The 19,076-nt window shown below is 43.4% G+C and overlaps 3 protein-coding genes across 5 annotated transcripts in view; 1 reads left to right on the top strand and 2 right to left on the bottom strand.

Annotated features, from left to right (window-relative positions):
• The first annotated feature begins 428 nt into the window (after positions 1 to 428).
• On the top strand, positions 429 to 1,594 carry LOC106653097 (60S ribosomal protein L38). 2 transcript variants are annotated; one of them, XM_014372350.2, is made up of 5 exons: positions 429 to 491; positions 668 to 714; positions 932 to 992; positions 1,301 to 1,423; positions 1,509 to 1,594. In XM_014372350.2, exons 2-5 carry the CDS (start codon positions 712 to 714, stop codon positions 1,544 to 1,546), a joined length of 225 nt encoding a protein of 74 aa, XP_014227836.1. In that variant the 5' UTR covers positions 429 to 491; positions 668 to 711; the 3' UTR covers positions 1,547 to 1,594. The 2 variants fall into 2 exon arrangements, with proteins under 2 accessions (XP_014227836.1, XP_023316446.1); XM_023460678.1 differs by lacking the exon at positions 429 to 491 and adding an exon at positions 498 to 582.
• A 95-nt stretch (positions 1,595 to 1,689) lies between these two features.
• LOC106653236 overlaps positions 1,690 to 19,076 on the bottom strand; it is a 71,284-nt gene continuing 53,897 nt past the window's right edge. Inside the window, exons 5-15 of one of the 2 annotated variants that reach the window (XM_014372610.2) lie at positions 10,579 to 10,760; positions 10,267 to 10,483; positions 9,893 to 10,197; positions 9,430 to 9,810; positions 8,960 to 9,237; positions 8,681 to 8,812; positions 5,403 to 5,627; positions 5,118 to 5,315; positions 4,694 to 4,744; positions 3,948 to 4,352; positions 1,690 to 3,869 (exon numbers count right to left, since the gene is read on the bottom strand). In XM_014372610.2, coding sequence (XP_014228096.1) covers positions 3,366 to 3,869; positions 3,948 to 4,352; positions 4,694 to 4,744; positions 5,118 to 5,315; positions 5,403 to 5,627; positions 8,681 to 8,812; positions 8,960 to 9,237; positions 9,430 to 9,810; positions 9,893 to 10,197; positions 10,267 to 10,483; positions 10,579 to 10,760 — 2,878 coding nt within the window. In that variant the 3' untranslated portion in view covers positions 1,690 to 3,365. The remainder of the gene's footprint in view (positions 3,870 to 3,947; positions 4,353 to 4,693; positions 4,745 to 5,117; positions 5,316 to 5,402; positions 5,628 to 8,680; positions 8,813 to 8,959; positions 9,238 to 9,429; positions 9,811 to 9,892; positions 10,198 to 10,266; positions 10,484 to 10,578; positions 10,761 to 19,076) is intronic. The other variant, XM_014372611.2, reaches the window with a different exon arrangement.
• On the bottom strand, positions 5,640 to 7,527 carry LOC111694040 (TNF receptor-associated factor 1). The gene has a single exon (XM_023460698.1). The coding sequence runs from the start codon at positions 7,329 to 7,331 to the stop codon at positions 5,796 to 5,798; it is 1,536 nt and encodes a 511-aa protein (XP_023316466.1). The 5' UTR covers positions 7,332 to 7,527; the 3' UTR covers positions 5,640 to 5,795.

The following is a 19,076-nucleotide window of genomic DNA, read 5'->3' as shown; positions in this document are numbered from 1 at the left end:
AATGTTTATCTATTACACAATACAAAAAAAAACAAAAGAATTATCGAACTAAAGTAATTTAATCATATTTCCAAATCTTCACGACTATTTTTGACATTGAAGCTATTGTTCGGCACTGTGTAGAATGTTTAAAGGAATTTTAGCTATAAACAATAATAATTAACATTTTTGAAGTAAAATTAAATAACAGATACAGATAAAAATCATAAAAACCTATTTTAATATGATTTTTATATGATGTGGATTTTAATGAAATTTTTAAATTTTGATAAGAGCATTCTTTAATATACTTTTTACCAATTATCAATAGTAAATATTCATTTATTCAAAGAATCCACACTTTCATAAAAAATTTGAAAATTCCTCCGTTCCCGCCTATACAAGCATGCGCGTAACGGACGCCTTGAAGTGTGGAAGAATCGATAACCTGAAACAGCGTAGCTCAACTGCGAACCAACTCGTGCTCTCTTTTCTACGTTGATCCGACGTAGGTGAGTCGCAATATCTCTGAAAATATTCTGTTATACTCTTTTGTTATTTTAATAATCTTTAAAATTGCTCTTTCTCAATCGATCATCATAAGTACTACTATCTTTGAAGCTTGCAACTACTAAGTTATTTATAAAAGAACAAGTATGTTAATAATTTATTTTTTGGTGTGTTCTAGGTATTCGTGTGATAAGTCGTCAAGATTATTCACAATTGATCAACATGGTATGTTTCAATTTACACTAACAATAAGTATTTCAATCTATAAGTTTAAGTTAACTTTTGTTTTATTTTTATTGAGTAATTTTTGACATTAATTTAAAAAGAGTATTTTACTAGTCTTTGAAAAACGTATAGCGCAAAACTAACCTTAAATGCAATCATGAATAACGTGAGTGTTCCAACCTTGAAGTTTATTAAAATATTTCATTTTTATTTACAGCCGAAGGAGATTAAAGAAATCAAGGACTTCCTTCTGAAGGCTCGCAGGAAAGATGCCAAATGTAAGTTATACCATTTGTAAATTTTAATTTTATATCTTGTTGTAACAGCCACCCAACTCTGTGTTAGAGTATTTATGCTTATTATTTTTTCTGTGATAAAATCAACGGTTGGCTTGACTTCTTTTGAATGTACTTATAAAAGACCCTATTTATTTTTTTGTTCTATTAAATATTATTTTACAAACTTAAAGCGGTCTAGTCTATATTCAGAACACATTTAAGCTTCTTTAAGCTTCTACGAGTTATTTTTTTTAGGATAATTTTTTAAATCTTCAATATAATTAATAATTGAACATTTTTTTCTCTAGCTGTTAAAATAAAGAAGAACCTTGACAATGTCAAATTCAAAGTCCGTTGCTCTCGGTTCTTATACACTCTTGTCATCACAGACAAAGAAAAGGCAGAGAAACTAAAACAGTCCCTCCCACCAGGTAAATTGAACTATAGTTGAATACCACTATCTTTTTATTTAAAAAATTTAATTATTTAATTGAATAACAATTTTTTATTTTTCAGGTCTTCAAGTTAAAGAAGTCAAGAGGAGCGAAAAGTAAAGAATTTGAAAATTTTTAGAATAAATAAAATTTTTTAATTCAAATAAATCTTTCATTTTTATCCTTTCATTACCCCATTTAATTAAATTAAAATTGTATCAATACTTAACTTCTCAATTGTTAGAGATAATTCACCGTTTAATTACTGGTTTTCTGGGTATTATTTTAATAGTTTGAAATTTTATACTTTATTATATTTGTAAGCTAACAGAATTTATTGAATCAAAGTAGTTTGTTCATATTTTGAAATCTTCACTGATTCTTGGTCAACAAAGCTATTAATATGCACTTGATAATGATGATAAATATGTTCAAAAAGAAATTGAAGTACCATTTGAGATAAAAATCATAAAAGTTTATTTAATATAATTCTGTAAAGATTATTGTGAAAGTTTTCTCTAATTATAGTATGCTTTAACATACTTTTTATCGGTTGATAAAGATAAAAAGAGAAAGAGAGAGAAGGAAGCAATGAACGTGGATCTTAATGTTTTTGAATCACAAAGCACTGAATTGCTGCTTTTATTATAAACATTTATAATATATAAGTCTCGTCGATAATTAAGTTTTTTAAACAGTAGATAAATGTACATGGAATTAAAAGATATCTAGTTAATATTCTAATTAGTGTCTACACTCATGAACACTGAACCATTAAAACATACATGACATTTATTTAGAGCATTTTCAAATATTTTACATTGTAGATATGAAAAAACAGTCTGACGTAATGTCATATGTCAGGACACACTAAACATATTTACAGTTCATACGATTATTTTTCATATACATTGCGTGTTATTTGCAGCTATAATTTGGTACAGTAATTCCAAAAACGATTTCTAACTCTCATAATATTCTGCGATTAATTAATTTTCTTCAATCATAGATTTTATAGTAAAATACGGACTTGAGGGGGTAAAAAAAGAATGTCTCAGATCACATGTAAATAAGGCATTCTTGTTTATTTCCCACGGTGTGTATACTTCTACTCTAGTCCTTCAATGTAAAATAAAATATTTGTTTTGTCAGCAGAGCCAAAAATATTGCCTTCGATTGGGGTATCAAGAAAACATATTTTGACTTGTTAGTTTTTTAAAAGTCTTATAAATTTGAAGAGGATATGTTATTTCGTAAAATTGTTTTCAAAAACAGTGAAGATTTTCAGTATTTTTGTGCAAATATGAATCAATTCTTACATTTTGTGCTCTGAAAGTTAAATTTTAGTCTTAATTTTGTTACTATTATCCTGTATTGATTTTGCTTGAATTTGATACTCACTTATTCTGTAACTGTACATATACTTATAAATACTTTTGTCATTCAAAATTTACATTTACTATACGATTTTATAGAATTATTATATTATTTATACACGACCTTAAACGATACTGTTTACAAATCGAGCGGTTACAATGTTTAAAACTTACACTACTGACTTTTTTAAAAACATGAAAATCAAGTCTAATCAGTTGAACATTTGAGAAGACGGGTAAACACTCGGTCAAACTCATCTTTTAAAACAAATAAAATAAAAAATTCGACAACAGGTAATAACGATCAATTTCGAGTATGTGTATATATACACAATCAAAGACGAAATATCGTCCACGTCACAATCGTTATTAACCGAAACACTCATATTTATGGATAAAAATTAGCTATAAATAGAGGAAAATTCATACTTTTCATAAGTCTTGCACACGTAAGATATGTTCTTACTCATACAAGCATCGACTCATGAACAAGCAGGTAAAATTTTCAACGTACAATCGAACAACATTGCGAAACAATAAATCCTGCATCGTTCACGATCAGTCTATATCACAGAAACAGGGCTCGGGGGCGCAGTCTTCTTTGAATCCTGCTGCTCGACGGTCGGCTCGCGACCGATCGGCGCCGCGGCTTCGACCAAATTTTCCGCCGACGCCACGTTGAGCGACTCTCGCTGCGTCATCGCGCTCGAGTCCGCCTCGTTCACCGCTATGGACACGTTCGGAGGAGCGTTGCCACGAGCAGGAGGAGGAGAAGTCTGATGATTTTGCTGCAGTCGTCTCCCATGACTGTGGCGCACGCTGCTTCTTAGCAGATTCGCGACCTCGCTCGCGGTCAGCGTCGACGCGGCTGAACTTTCCGCCGATTGTTGTTGCTGCTGCTGCTGCAGCGTCATTGGGACGCGTCGGTCCATCGAGTAGTGTCCTCGACCGAGCGAACGATCCACGGGGCGAGACGGATTGCGCTCCATAGTGCTGCAGTTGCGTTGATTCGGAACCCGTCTCGGTTGACGAATCGAGCGTCTGACGTTAGCCACGTCCGGTCGATCCTGCGAAATGAGATAATCGATTCGATACATTGTCGTGACATCAATTAATTATAGCGAAAAAACTCCCCGATGCCTTACCTCGCTGATGTGTATGGCAACGTCGCGAGACGACACGCTCTGATTCATCTCCACGAGTACGGCCGCGTAATCGGGCGGCGGTGGCTGGTGTTGCTGCTGGAGTGCCGGTCTCTGTCTGGTCACTGCACCTCCGGCGACCTGGCCGTCGCCTAAAATACTAGTGATACGTCGGACGCTGCGCCGATAGCTCTGGCGAAGCATCTTGGCGATTCGGGCGCCCGTGGCCGTCGTGTAGCTGGGCGGCGGTGTGTACTTCGGCGGCGGGTCCTCGAAGGGCAGATCCGTGCTCGACGCGACCAGCCCGTTGCCGTGTCCGTTGCCCATCCCATTGGCAGCGCCCAGCTGAATGGGATCGGCGTTCGGATCGTCGACGTCCATCGGTGGTCGATAGAGCAGCTGGATTCTCTGCAAATTCGTCAAATTCCATTATAAACTTTGTTTCAAGGATATTTTTCTTTTCTAACACTTAATAATTGAATAATTTAATTGAAATTTTTTGTCAAAAGGTGTTTTCCATGCATATTTTATGATCATGAAATATAAATTAAATGAACGTAAATTATTATACATTGAACAAAAAAAGCGTTGCCTGAAATCGTGCATTCGCAATGTGCGTATTCAGCAACGCCCAATAACTACACAAAGTGATCATTCATAAAATAAAGAAAAAGGAGTCTACGAAATGCCATTCGCAATGATTTATGTCACGACTATAAAAGTTAATCATTCGAGAGAGAAAAACTTACGCCGTTGCATTGATTACAGTGACTTAAATTCACCTCCACTTGATCATCGTCCTGATCATTATTTAGGGTAAACAGACATAACAACAATCTACCGTTAGTTTACAGCGCAATTTTCACATTTATAAAGCTCAGTTAGATTTTATAAATAAATCATATATCAATCAATCGCGATTCCGATCAACACTTGACAATTATTTCATCGAATATTTCGCGTACGATCGTTAATGCATTTCTCACAGTTGAGGCCCACGTACTCAATCAGCGAGTCGATGCAAATCGACCGTACCCGATATTTGATAACATCCGCACAAGCGTTAATCAACGTCCGAGCGTTAAACACGTCGAAGCAAGGATCTTTCGAAGTTAGAGATTGAAAGCTCGAATCGTGCGAGCTTTTGAAAACAATTGTCTTTGAAATACTCACGTCGAACACATCGGGTGGTCCGCTGTTGAGGTAACGACAGGTCTGTATTATGGCCACCGCCGGTATCAGCAAGATCGGCACGAGCTGTATCGAAGCGCCGAGTTGCCTTGCCCAGACGTACCAGTAGTCTTTGCTCATGCGACGATAGCTGTAGAGCTCTCGGTAACCGGTGTTTTTGAATATGGTTATGCTCATAATCTGCAGATATAGGAAAGTAATATAACGTCAGTATTAGGCTCACTGGATAATAATAGTAGAAGAGAAATTATTGAGCAACTGTATTACCATCATCGCGATGGGGAGGATCACATTCCAGGTGAACGATAGGAGAGGACCAGCCCAGTACTTCAGACAGCCGTAATTCGGGACTAGCTCAGTAACCACCATATCACCGGTGTGCGGTCGACCTCTCACGGCAAAAACGGCGATCACCTGAACCAGATACAGGACTATGATCCACCAGGCACCGCCGATCGTGTAATCCAAATAATAAACAACGTAGATGCCCAACTGAAATTGTTGAATAATTGCGAATTTTTTCCATGTTAATTGAAAAATGCGATACCATCGTGCAACGAAGTTTTTGTAAAGAATGTTTTCTGTGCTTATAATATAATCTAAGATCTCGAGGCCATGATCGTTTTTGTATACACTTATTAGATTGTCATCGAATTTTTTCTAAACTAAAGATACGGTCGACCCGCTCAACTTGCTATTATCTTTGCTGATCCTAATATCGAGATACATGACGTCGTTTTTCGTGTAGCCGGGATGGCGAGCCAACTGAGTGTGAGCTATGAACATTCGCTGATTCGTCGGATTTTCGCTGTCGGCTACCGCGGCGTCCTTCAGTCTCATCGACTTGGTGATCTTGACGATCTTGTTGACGTCGTTGAGCGAGTTGTCCTGGTCCTTGAGCGTGACGGTGGCCTTCATCGAGCAGGGCCACTCGAGCAGCGGATCCCACTTGCCCTCGACGAACTGCAGACAGCCGATCACGTGGCGATTCTTCCACTGGCCGAGCCCGTTGAGGTAGAGCTCCAGTCTGAGCGTGTAGCCGAACTCGCGATCGTGAAAGATCGGGCTGTAGAGCACGGCGTTGGCGTCGCGCGCCTCCTGAAACTTCTCCTCGAAGTCCTCGATGCGCCACATGAGCCGCCCGATGAATTGACTCTCCGACTGGCAGCTGCACTCGTAGTACTTGGTCGGCTGGCTCTTGATGGCCTCTCGGATGATGTCCTGAATGAATTCGACGTTCTGCTTCATCTGCAGCCTGAGCGTCTTGCACTCGGTGTTGAGCAAATTCGTCGTCGCCTCGGATTCGTTCTGACTTCGCTGCTCCAAGGCCGCGACTCGCTCGTTCAGCTCCTCGAGCTTGGCCACCAGCTCGTTGGTGCTCTTGCAGCGCATCTCGAGCTCGAGCCGCAGATCGTGCACTCGCTCGGACTGCTCGCGCCACAGCTTACAGATCTCGGCGCGCTCCTGGCTGAAGTGAGCCTTGCAGTCGTCGAGCAGGGCGCGCCAGTAGTCTCGCTCCATGGCCAGCTGGCGCCTCTCCTCGGCCGACTCGAGTCGCAGTGCGTCGAGCTGGGCGGCCAGCTGCTGCATGCCCGAGGCCGACCTGTTCTGCAGGTCGAGGTAGCATCGCTCGAGACCGCCCAGCCGGGCGTTGAGCGCCGCCGAGCTCTTGCGCGACTCGAACAGCTCCTGCAGTATGTCCTTGCGCAGCGCCTCGTTGGTGGCCTGCAAGCTCGACGCCAGGGTGTTCCTCAGATCCTTGACCTCCTGCTCGCCCTCGTTGATGGCCGTGCGCAGCAAGCCGAGTATCGAGACGACCTTGTCCTGCCAGGAGGATTGCTTGAGCGAACGCAGCCGAGCCTCGATGGCTTCGATGCCACCCGTTCGCTCGCTGCAGGACACGCCGTTGTTGCTGTTGTTGCTGTGGCAGGCGGCGCCGTTTTGTCGATTCTGCTGGCGATTGGCGTTGCCGAGGCAACGCACCAAGTGCTCCTCGAGGTCGACGCGAGTCGCGTAAGCTCCGCACTTGGCCGGGCACTCCTCGAGCACGGCGCCGCAGTGGCGCACGTGCTCGTTGGCGTAACGCTTGTCCAAAATCTCTCCGCAAAAGTAGCAAGTGGTGGTCTTGGTCGGCGTCCCAGGCAGTGGAGGCGTCGCCGGATTTTCTCGGGCTGCAGGACCATTCTGGCTGTTCATGACGTACGAGCACCACGCCGATGGCGATATTACTCACGATATACACACACGATTTCTAGAGTAACGGCGTACACAGTCAGTCAGTCAGTCACTCGCACCCGTCGAGTTATTGCGGAGCGTATGATTGACGATTCATAGCTCCGAACGAAGAAGGCTCGTAACTAGCTCGTAACACTGCGGCAATGCGCGTACGTACGCCTACACACGCGCGCAACAACAACGACGACGACGACGACGACGACGACAACGATACACAATTGCTCTATTTACTCGCTCGAATTTTATCGTAGATCGTTGTACACATGCACACACTTACAGTACGAGCTCTTTTTTTACACGAGCACCTGTTTTGTTCGATGGGTTTGCAAAGGCGCTCGCACATACCGAAATACATGATACGCCGCTAGCCGATTCTCACTCGATTTTGATACGCATGTAAATCATGTCACCAACACCTTACGGCGGGATGGCGCCGATAGCGATCTGATTCCTGGAGATTGGCGAACTATCGCCGCGCAACTACACATACACGTATCTGTGGACTCGCTCGCGTGAAAAGTACACTACGACGTCGAAAGATTTTCACCTGCTCTTTGCGTATACTGTGCTTGGGCGCCCTCGCGCGCGAGAGAGAGAGAGAAAGAGTGAGATAAGGTTTGTAATTGCGCGACGTATTATAGGTTCCACGGCACCGAGCTCTCTGATAAGTATGACTGATAAGCTCTCTCGAGTACCGTGACCCCGCGTGCGCGCGCGCGCAAGTCCGTATTTTGTACTGTATATCGTGTATAAAAAGCACCGCAAGTTTTTAAATTTAATATACGCGTAGAGCGAGGATCGACTTTATGGAGACGCAGGTGTGATCTCGACTGCGTGTACGCGAGTGACGAGATGAGGCAATTTTTCATTCGGCCTCTCCGCAACGAGCGGAGAGCATCATCGATGCTGTGCTGCTGCTGCTGCACGCGAGTCTCGATGGATGCAGCGAGTGCAGCAGTAGTTGGCAGCTTGCGTAATCGCGCGCGCGCGGTATATTCATCGTTAGGCTCGTGTCAGGCCTTGATAGTATCATTTTTTTTTATACGTGTGGCCGATATATATACACGTATAACATAGATGCGACTCGTTTGTATTGATAACTTATGTAATGTTTATTATGCATTGATATACTAATTGCAAGCTGCGTGTCACCGATTGGTTTTAAAAATACACTGTACCACAATACAGATAGAGACAAAATCAGTTCGATGACAAGATAACTAACTCGAGTATACAAATACTTTCCGGCCCTACTTATTTTCCTTATAATTTGTGAATTTTTCGAATTGAAGAAGACAATGAAATCTCACCTCAGTAGCCATTGGAAGACCCAGTATATATGCACAAGCGCAGCTGAAGAACGTAATCGTCGTCTCCCACAGCTTCATCATCTTCGTATTTATGGCCATGATACCAGTTATAACGCAATGCCAGATCGCTAACTATTAATTGAAACAAAAAAGAAAAACAAAGAATGTATCATTATAGTCATCGTGCAAATGATTGCTTCGCCTGCCGTCGCTATACATAAAATCAATCGATGCATATAGCGAATAAAGATGATTCGCGAGCTGCGTGTGTTTCTTTACCTGTTGAGCAATGCCGAACAGTATAAGGATGAAGTAGAATAGCACAGCCCAGAAAGGCGAGACCTGCTCGGCGCCGAGAGCGGCGAGGGTCGCCGGCACCAGTTCGGTCGCCAGCCTCAAAACCTGATATCCGGACTCGTAGTTGAGATCGGCGTTGGGCTTCGTCACGCGCTCACCGACCAGAAACGAGGCGTGGGGCATCAGACGCTCCGGCGTGTTGTAGTCCGATGTGAATATCTGATTGTACGGCTTCATGAACGAGTACACCGATATCCGTTCTGCAAAAGTACGAAATAACAAATAAGAGGGAAATCATGATGTTGCTTTGATGCGCATGAAAAAATGTTCGAATGATGCAAATGTACCAATTGCAGAATATTCAAAAACTTAACGATAATTATGATGATAAAAATGGGAAAAACTTGCGTTAGATCGCGACACGACCTGAGTCATGCGGGTATAAAACTCACCAAACGAGCTGGACGTGTAGACGTAGCCGTGATACTTGAGAATGTTGGAGCAGGTGTTGGCGAGGAAACTCGCCAGAAGCAGCACGAGGAACGTCATGATGATCACGAGGCTCGTGTCGCGGTAGAGGGTCTTGTGCTTGTGGTGCGCGGCGATCTGCATCGCGGCGGAGCCCAGCAGGCCCCAGGTGAGAAAGACCTCGGACATGGCGGCGACCCAACTGCGGCCGTTGGTGAAGAACTCCTGCCAGACGGTGCTCGGGAAGAACAGACTGACGGACGCGTTGGTCGGCAGCAATCCCAGCATCTTCGTGCACAGTACCAGTGTGCCGAAGACCGGCACCAGCGTGAACACGTACACGACCTTGCCGTACGATCTCAGTCCTACATTGTGTGCGGAAAAAGGAGACGCGTTAGAGAGGAAGCTCGAGCTTCGAACACGAGGAGATCGAGGAGATTTCATTACCTTTACTCAGTGAAACAAAAACGATCATCCAGACGACGGCCAGGTTGAAAGCCACCTGGAACTTGAGCGTGACGACGCCGGGATCGGGCTCGTTCAGATGATGCCTCTGCAGCACGACGCCGTTAAAGTAATCCGGCACGGTCTCCAGCAGATTGTAACTGACCGCCGGATCGGTGAAACGGATGTTGAAGCTGCTCGTGTTGGGATTGCTGATGCTGCCGCTCGTCGTGGGCCTGATGTCGTCGCGATACAGGGGATAGGGCTCGGCCCAGCGATATCTGTCCTGCTTCGTTATGAACGAGTCCCTGCGAGTGCGCAATTCAAGCGTTAAATCATTGTTTTTATTTTCAAAAATCAATCGTGCGATGACTTACCTGAAATAAACGAACATCCAGGAGACTCCGACTATGCTATAGATGCCGATGAAGGCTTGGGCGAGTAGAAGAGCGATGCCGACGCCCTGAAAGAGCGGCGATATCTTCCACATGTCGACGGCGCCGGCGGCGAGCCTCTGGCCCAGACATACTTGCAGCGTGAACAACGGAATACCTATGACGAAGGAGAGTAGCAGGAACTGTAGGAGAAAATTCACTGCGAAGGAAGAGACGCATCAATCATGAATATCGATCGCAACATCGTAGTTATATAGCATAAATTGTAACGAAGTTTTGTGATCGTATACTCACATCCAAACTGCGTGCTGAGTATGGCGAATCGACTAATATTAAAGAGCCCGAGCGTACAGCCGAGGTAAGCGAATACTGGACTGAGCGCGTGCGGCCATTTGCCCAGTGGATTTTCTTCCTCGTCCTCGTTCTCGCCTCGTTCGTCATCTCGCTCGGCGTCTCTTCCGGGCCTGTCGCACGTTCTGTAAATTTGATGAAAAATATTAATGCGTCGTAATAGCGATTATTGTAGGGCGTTTATATAATAATACAATTTTTCTATAATCGGCGTTTTTTGTATAAACATCGATACAATGCGAGAAATAAATGAGCCAATGCGCCAAGATAAGATTAGTTGCAAGATCGAGGAGATAAGGGTTGAAAAATGTTATTTTATTAAATGTACTCATTTGAGCGATAAATGTTAGTAATAAATGTTGAAATAACAAGGTTCATGAGTTAAACATTTTTTTTTATTTTTTTTAGAATTGAATTTTCGAACTAGTCTCATAAAGTTAAATTTTATTCGTCGCAAAAAGAGGCTCGAAAATCAATTGAACCGAGTCGCGTCGAAACTCAAACGAAGCAAAAAATGTGCGAAAAGCAAAATTTGTTTCTTTGATAAAACTGATTGGATTTTCGTGAAAACGAAATCGAGGCAAGCTAGCTGAAGTTTATTGGTTTAGTCGGTCTCGCGTATATATACTGTACTATTCCTTCTAAAAGTGCAGGCAAATATTTTATAGAAATGCAATTGTTGCTGCTTGCGCGCATCCGGTTAGCTCGCGTCGAGCTGTTGCTGCGCGCCGTTGTTATTATTGTTGCTGCTGCTACTGCTATTTTTTCGAGCATATGGGAAAGAGAGCACACACAGACTTTAGCCAGAAAGATGAACAAGAGATAGCGGCCGCAATTTCTCTGCTGCGCCGTGCGCAGATTTATGGAATTTTCAAGAGAGGCCAGCAGAGCTCTGGCCTCTTTCGCTTCATATTATACGTATGCACACAGCATACACACACGTATGCATGCGCTCGACGCGCTCGAATTACTTTTGACAACCGGCATCGCGCGAGCTTGCGCCGCGTTCCCAAAATTATCATTTAGCAGTTTATACTTTTTGTGCTCTTTTTTTAATTAAAACTCGTCAAATGCGAGCAACTTTCGTAATGCAAGAGCTCGCGCGCGGACTAAATTTAAAACGATGCTTATACGTTCTCGAAGGAGCTGGTACTCTGCAATGGAAAATATCGAAAATTTAAAGCCGCACACACCGCCGACACTTGGCTCAAGGATCGATATTCCTCGGACTTGGCTCGCTGCTCCGCGCGTTATACCTATATAGGTAAACCAATTCCGTATGAGTAATGTTGTACATCACGGGTAAGTAAGCACAGTCACGCGAGTATATAGGATTTTACAGGCGCATGCACACATACGCAGCTATACGGTGAGTGCCTCTCACGAGTCGAGTCCGAGTAAACTCATATACGCGCGCGTGTGTGCGTGTGGGTGCTCGTGCACTCGTGTTCATGCACTGTCCAGATAACAAAAAGTAGCGGCGAGCTCAGGATTTACTATTTGAATTCGCAGCTCGAAGGTCGCCGGAGAAAATAAATAGAGGCGTATTCTTGCGCGTCTGATTTTTCGCACACGATGATCGAATTCTATTTATTTAAATAATCTCTCATTTTCTGCCACATCGAATCCAAGAGTTATGAATAAACAATCGATCGAGGTGCTTTCGAAATATGATAAAACTAGAAGTACCCGAACTCGTCGCGAATTCGTTTTCGTTACGAACGAAGAATATAATGTAAGTCAATAGACAAGTTTTATTGGGCTCTTTCGAACGGCGATTATTTTTTTTTTCAATGCTCGGTGCAAAACTATTACGTATCCGCAGCAGACACGTTTTGTATTTGATACTCACGCTCTAGCGTAATTCCCGGTACATCGTCGCGTATATAATTACACGTTTCTCATATATAATGATACTCCTAACTCGACGACATTGTCTCGTGGAACGAATAAAAAAAAACTAACGATTTCTCTGCGATATACAGAATCACGAGAGATACAGAGAGAGAGAGAGAAAATAATTAGGTAAACGCGCATTCGCTGGTCAACCCAGTCACGTAATTTTGCTTGTTTCGTTGTTTGGTTTTTGAGGGTGCAAGGAAGAAAAAAATTGTCAACGTAGTCGATGAATAATGGAAAACGGTAAACCGAGAAACGGTATAATTGCTCGTAGCGCGCGCATTGATTTCACAAAAATCATATGTAACAAATCGGGTAAGTATATATATACGATTCACGTACTGCAGGGTGAGTCATTTTGAATCATTACCCAAGCGAGCTCGCAGCAGCAGCAGCAGCATCCCTCTCCTCTCTCGATTGCCTGGATAAAGAGGAAAGAGCAGGAAAGTACACACATAGCGAAAGGTTCAATTGAAAATTTCACTTTCTTCGCGGGCAGAGCTCTCCTATAATACGCTATACGTTGTCGAAGCGTCGGTGCACGATCCCGTTATACCCATACACGACGTGTGCCATTGAGAATTTCGCCCGGCGCAATCAAACCTACATTCGTATGCATGGCGTTCTGTGCCATATAGGGTCCCGCCGTTCGTCGATCTCCACGCCGGTGATCTCCACACGACACGTGTATAACACACACATATACACACACACACACACGACGTATGGCGCGATAAGTATAATACATATTATCTCGTATGTGTGTATACATGTACGAATGGTTATGGCATTCTCACGACCTGGTGCATTTCATACACACACACACACACACATATTTACTCGGTTGCGCGGCGCGTACAACACATCCACCCTCGAGGTTAGAGATCTAATTCGGATCGTGGGAAAGCGCATGCCAACGACGTGAAAATAATGTGAAACGCAAGCTGCTGCTATGCGCTCGCGCGATTCTTAAGGTACTTTCATAGACGATGCGCCACGGCGTCGATCTTTTTCTCCGTTGCATTTTTTTTTCTACCCTACGCCACGTAGAGAGAATCGACAGAGCCGGGCAGGGGGTTGAGCGCAGGGGGTGTCGCCGCGGCAGCGCATCGTTTCTAGGCTAAAACGATCGATCGCTCGAGAGACTCGTTAGCTCGTCGAGTGTCTGCGCGCGAATACCTGTTGTATTACTACTTGGACTTTGCTCTTTTTACCGGCAAACACACGCGCACGAATAATACATATAATAATAATAATAATAATAATAATACGCCATGGAACGTATATATATCAATACGCTGTAACGGAAAGCCGCGTGCGCCAAGACCGAAATTGACCCGTATAATAGGTACGTGTGCACGTCACATTTGTGCACGAGGGCTGCCTCGCATCGTCGTCGTGTCTCTCTCTTTTTCTCTCTCTTGCGTGTGTCACATCGCTGGGCGATGCGTCGTGCGCCGCGGCGTAGTATACGTTTCACGTCAATGCTATCGAATCGATCTGGTGCATCGCGTAGCCGGAAAGTATAATACGTGAATGAAAAAAAAAAGAAGAAAACAATTACTCGCGTTTCCGTTGCAAAAATTTCAAACGGATCGTTCTTTTTTTTCGTAACAAACGAGCGCGTGCGCGCGAATACAATTGCGAGATTACGGAGATGTGCTCGATGCTCTTTTTGAGAAAAAGCGTAAAAAAATTATTCAAATGTATTCTCTCGGAGGAGCTTTATCGCGCCGCGGTCGAAATAATTTAATTTATGCGCGCGCGAGGATAGATAAAATTGAATTGAATTGCTGTACCACGAATTAAACCGAGTAGTGATAAGAGAGAACGTAGCGCAGAAGCTCCCCGATGCATGACTCCGATATCGATCACGGCTATGCAGCAATGAAATTTAATTAAAAAATGAAAAAATAAATTTTTCAGTTCGATATGGAGGACGAGCAAGTGATCCGGAGTACGACGAAAAATTTGAGTGGAATTTTTTAATTCTTTCCATGATTGTTTTTGGGACACGTGCGCATATAAGCTCAAAGTGCGGGTCAAGCGTTTTTCAACGGAAATCCCAGCGCAAAATTGTATCATCTTTTTTAATTTATCCGATTGAGCAAAAATTTCCCTGCGTTACGTATTATTACGGTCTGCAGCAAGTGGGCGCGCGAGTCCAATCGCGATAAAAGTCTAGCGCGCGAGCATGATTCGTTACTCTTGTTACTATTGTTTTTCTCGTTGATGCAAAAAGAAAAAAAAATACGTATACATGCCGCTCGTATTATTGCTGTCGATAACTCGGTAGCGCGTGATTTGCGCGCTCGCAGCCTATGTAAGCGCGAAAATTAACGACTAATTATTTCGAATGATTGCGAGAGTGGTATCGGATATTGTACGAATAGAGTCACGCGCCCACCGCCGCCGCCCCGCTCTCATTAACATCAATCTCGAGCGAAGCGCATTAACAATGGATTTTTTTGGCATTCGTAGTTAGGCTATACTTCGTCGTTGAGCAATGAATTAACACGATGCGTTTGATAGCGAAAGAAAGTCCATGGATATTTTTTTTTCCAAGTCGAGCGACGTTCATCGAATCACGACTAAAAATGAAGTATAAAAAGCTGCGTCGAACGATCGAAAGTTGAACAATTCAGATTTTTTTTCTTCAAAACTTTCGAAAGTGCCCGCCCGTACTTCCGATGATTGTTTTCCGCGAATAGGTGTGAAAACGGCAGTAAAAAAAGGAACGATTTGAACAAAAAAATAGACCAACATTGTTAGTTGACAGGAAATAAGTCACTATGCGCCAGCTTTGCGATGCTATTCACAGATTGGATTGCGATTAGAGCGAAAATCAAAAAAAGCGGATTTATTTACGAAAGATGAATATTTGTCGGCGTGCGTTCGTGCAATGCTGTATACCCACACAAAAAGTGCTCGTTGCGGCGTCATCGTTTTTTCGAAACTCACCTGTAACAGAAAGAGCAAAGCGCAATGTTAGTTATACAATTACAAGATATGCTTTTCTTATATAGATAAAAAAAATTATCGTTTTGAGATTTGCTCGAATACAACTCCTGTTTCTTTTTCTAAAACGAGCAAAGACGTTTCTTCTTTATTATTATTGTTTTTTTTTGTTTTGCAGCGCGAAGCCGCACAAGGTTCGCCTATGTGCACTGTGCATCATCATCATCAGCACAGTGATCACCTACGGGCGTGTTTGCGCATTATGGGTACTCATTAACCGAAGATCGCAGATATTACCGCGAGCCATACGAGTGTGCGGCGGCGGTGGAGGTTGTTGCGCGATACCAACGGTTTATTTCACGGTCGTGACTTTGGCATTTTTTCTCTCTCTCTCACTCACTCGGATCAAAAAAAAAATCACCGTTGACCCGATTAAAAAGGCTCTCGAGAATCGGCCGATTATTAAGTACACAACAATTGTCCACGTGCGATTATGTCATTTATAATTCAAACACTCGCGAGCGCGAGTCAACGACATAAGCGCGCGCGCACGCGACGAAGGGAGGCAAGGGGGGAGTTGGGAAGCTGCTGCCCACGTGGGTCGAAAGATCGCACGCATCGTGGCAACGAAACACTCTCGCGAGCATTCGATAAATTTGCGCACGAGAGAACGGTTGTTTGGATTTTTCGATGAATCACACACACCACGCACCGCTTAACCTCGAAACCGCGAACATACGAGCAATATGTGTGTATACAACAATAATCATTGCTACACGACATGCAACGTGTACGTATATAATCATAAAATGTATCAATCGTCGTTGAATAACGAGCTCGCGCTCCGTAGCATTTACATAAAATTTTTTGCTCTCTCTCTCTCTCTCTCGAAACTGTATATTATATACAGAGCGCGGGCGACGAGAACGAGTTTAACGCGTAACTGTAGTTTAATACCGAGACAATGAAACAAAGATCATTTATCGCGTTAACGCGCGCGTAGATTAATCTTTTGACGCGAGCCGCGCGAGCTAGACGTAATTGTGGAACAGCTGATCGTCAAAACTCGCATGCTCGGCCCTTTAATCCATCATCGACGATCACGTGACGATTTCATGACTTTTGATGGATACCGTATATATATTTTGTAATAGTGGCCACGCTCAAAGATTGGAGTGTCTCGTTGACCCTTGCGCGCGCGCGAGTACTCATATGTTGCGTTAGCGCAATAATAATTTTGACCGACTCGAGCATCGTTTGGTCCATTTACAAAGATGTATTTGTGAAATCCTTTGTTGACCGAGACAAAGGTTGAATATATTATACGAAGCGCGTTCCTCGTTCACCGATTACGCAAAATAAGCGCATTGATCCTCGAAGTCGCATATATGTATATGTATTTATGAAACGAGCAACATTCCTCTCGCGGCTACGTATAACTATAGCAAGGAAACAAAAAATCAAGCTTGTCTCATTCGCAGCGATCACGTTGTATACCTATCGCGCGAAAGAAGAAACTGTACGAATCAAAAGGAGCGTCAAGACGAACAATCGAGGAGCTTAGAGGAGGCGGAAGGAGGCATATAATAGCTCGATGCCAGCTGAGCGTGACAGCTGCCTCTGTATATATGTGTGTCTGTGTGTATGCGTTTATCTGTATAAAATACCTAAATGTATATACGCAGACAAATGCTCTACAAAGGAGATTCGCTTATCGCCCGTAAATACGACTGTATAAGACGAAGAAATTTAAATACAAAATATATACCCAAGACGACTTTTGCATTTGAATGGGCGAAAGTTATATTATTATGTCGACTCTGCGCAGAGATGCTGTGTGTCGGAGGCTCAGCTCTCGTATATAAAGTATTATTCCGGGGCTTCGAGCGCGCTGTCGATCAGCACTCGTGTTCTGCATATAATAATTCTTTTAGCTTTTTTATAGGTAAATTTGAATAACATGCAAATGAGCCCAAAGCGACCGCAAATTTTGTGGGCGAACGTATTTGAAAATTTCGTTGTAATCGGAAACGAGGCGCACAATGGCTCCTGGGCACGCGCACAGATCGGTAATAAACGTAAACAATTATTTTCGCGTTACGTATACGAAACGAGCGATTTTACTTGGTAAATGAATTCACTGTTATAGTGTCGAAGACGCGAAAGATTCACTTCTTCCTTTTTTTTCGAGTCAGCACGAAGTATTGTAAAAAAAAAAGAAGAGAGAGAGAGAAAAAACAAAACTTTAATGTCCTTCCTCTGTAATAATTTTTCGCGGAATGAAGAAATAACTTCTCGAGTGGCTCGTTACTCTTCTGTACTCCGTTTATGCGCTTGGAAATTGCCTCTGAATGATTTTTGGATCCGATCGGCTCTGCTCGGATTCAGTGCACAATATATATTTCGCATTAATTGTATAATCCGCATCGACGAAATTAACAGTACATTGTCTGCACAGGGGAGCCCTCGAGCACGCGTTATTCGCGAGCAGCAATCGTGCGCAGCTGCGCCTGCTTTATGGCAAAAATTACCTAATTCGCTGTCTTCTCTGGCTGAAGTAGAAGTACTGGCGGCACAGGGCTGGATCGTGATTCGTCATCATCGTTGCCGCATTTTCGAGCGTCGTCGTCGGCGGCGGCGCATTTACCATTTGACAAAGCGTGACTCTCGTGCATGCGCATGCAATACAACTTCAGCGGCGGCGGCGGCAGCAGCGGCTCTCGATTATAAGTCCGATATATAAAGTTTCTTCTGCCTTGGCTCGAGATCGCGATCGAGCCGCGCGAGGCACACAAACTATGGGCGCACAGCTGCAATCGATCTTACGCTCCGATGCAAAATGTCTCCGTCGAATTAACTTCCACTACATAAATACTTCCGCGTGGCATCGAGGCTAGGGCATCTAATGAAAGGAAAGTTGATGAAAAATCGATTTGGCCGCGGGCTCTCTCATACACATACACATGCGCACCAACAGAGAATCGCGCGTGTTTGATGTCGCGTTTTTGCGAGAAGAAAATATCGCTTCTATTTTGATAGATCCGTAAACGGCAGTAATGTTTTTGTTATAATTAGTTTCGACGCGCGCCATAACGTTATTAATATCCTCTCTCGTTCATGGATTTTCAAGTGTTTACCGATAGGAATAAACCTTGCCTCATCCAATAAAAAGGTGCATAATTCAACCGATCCGATCTCATTGCGAGCACCGGATCGCGGAAACGTCGCGTTAATTCTAATGAAGCACCATGAAAATGCCCACGCACTGGCGTAGACGAACGCGGCCACCACTCGCAACCTCCTTCAAGTTCAAGCAAAGTACAAAGAGAGCATAAACATACGCCTACGCGCGAATAAATCGTACGCACGCATGTAGGTAAACAGATCGTTTGATCATCGATTGAAAGGTGTTCCATGGAAAAATCGTCATTGACGATTTTTAGAGGCCGCGCCGTGTGTGAATTATTGCGCGTGAGTAAATCTTTGGTTTTCTAAATTCAACGGATATAACACAGAGCCAAAACTTCTTCTCGGATTTTTCCCAAATATAGTAAAAGGATGACTAACGAGTTTGTTCCAGTTAT

This window comes from Trichogramma pretiosum, unplaced genomic scaffold (assembly GCF_000599845.2).
Source record: "Trichogramma pretiosum strain Unisexual culture from Peru unplaced genomic scaffold, Tpre_2.0 scaffold30, whole genome shotgun sequence".
NCBI lineage: Eukaryota > Metazoa > Arthropoda > Insecta > Hymenoptera > Trichogrammatidae > Trichogramma > Trichogramma pretiosum.
This window is presented reverse-complemented; position numbering and strand designations above follow the sequence as displayed.

Excerpts from the sequence above, each read along its gene's own strand:
- LOC106653097 (XM_014372350.2), top strand. Across the intron at positions 993-1,300 it reads TCGCAGGAAAGATGCCAAAT|CTGTTAAAATAAAGAAGAAC; the intron begins GTAAGTTATACC and ends TTTTTTCTCTAG. Across the intron at positions 1,424-1,508 it reads AAAACAGTCCCTCCCACCAG|GTCTTCAAGTTAAAGAAGTC; the intron begins GTAAATTGAACT and ends TTTATTTTTCAG.
- LOC111694040 (XM_023460698.1), bottom strand. The coding sequence starts at position 7,331 with ATGAACAGCCAGAATGGTCCTGCAGCCCGAGAAAATCCGGCGACGCCT.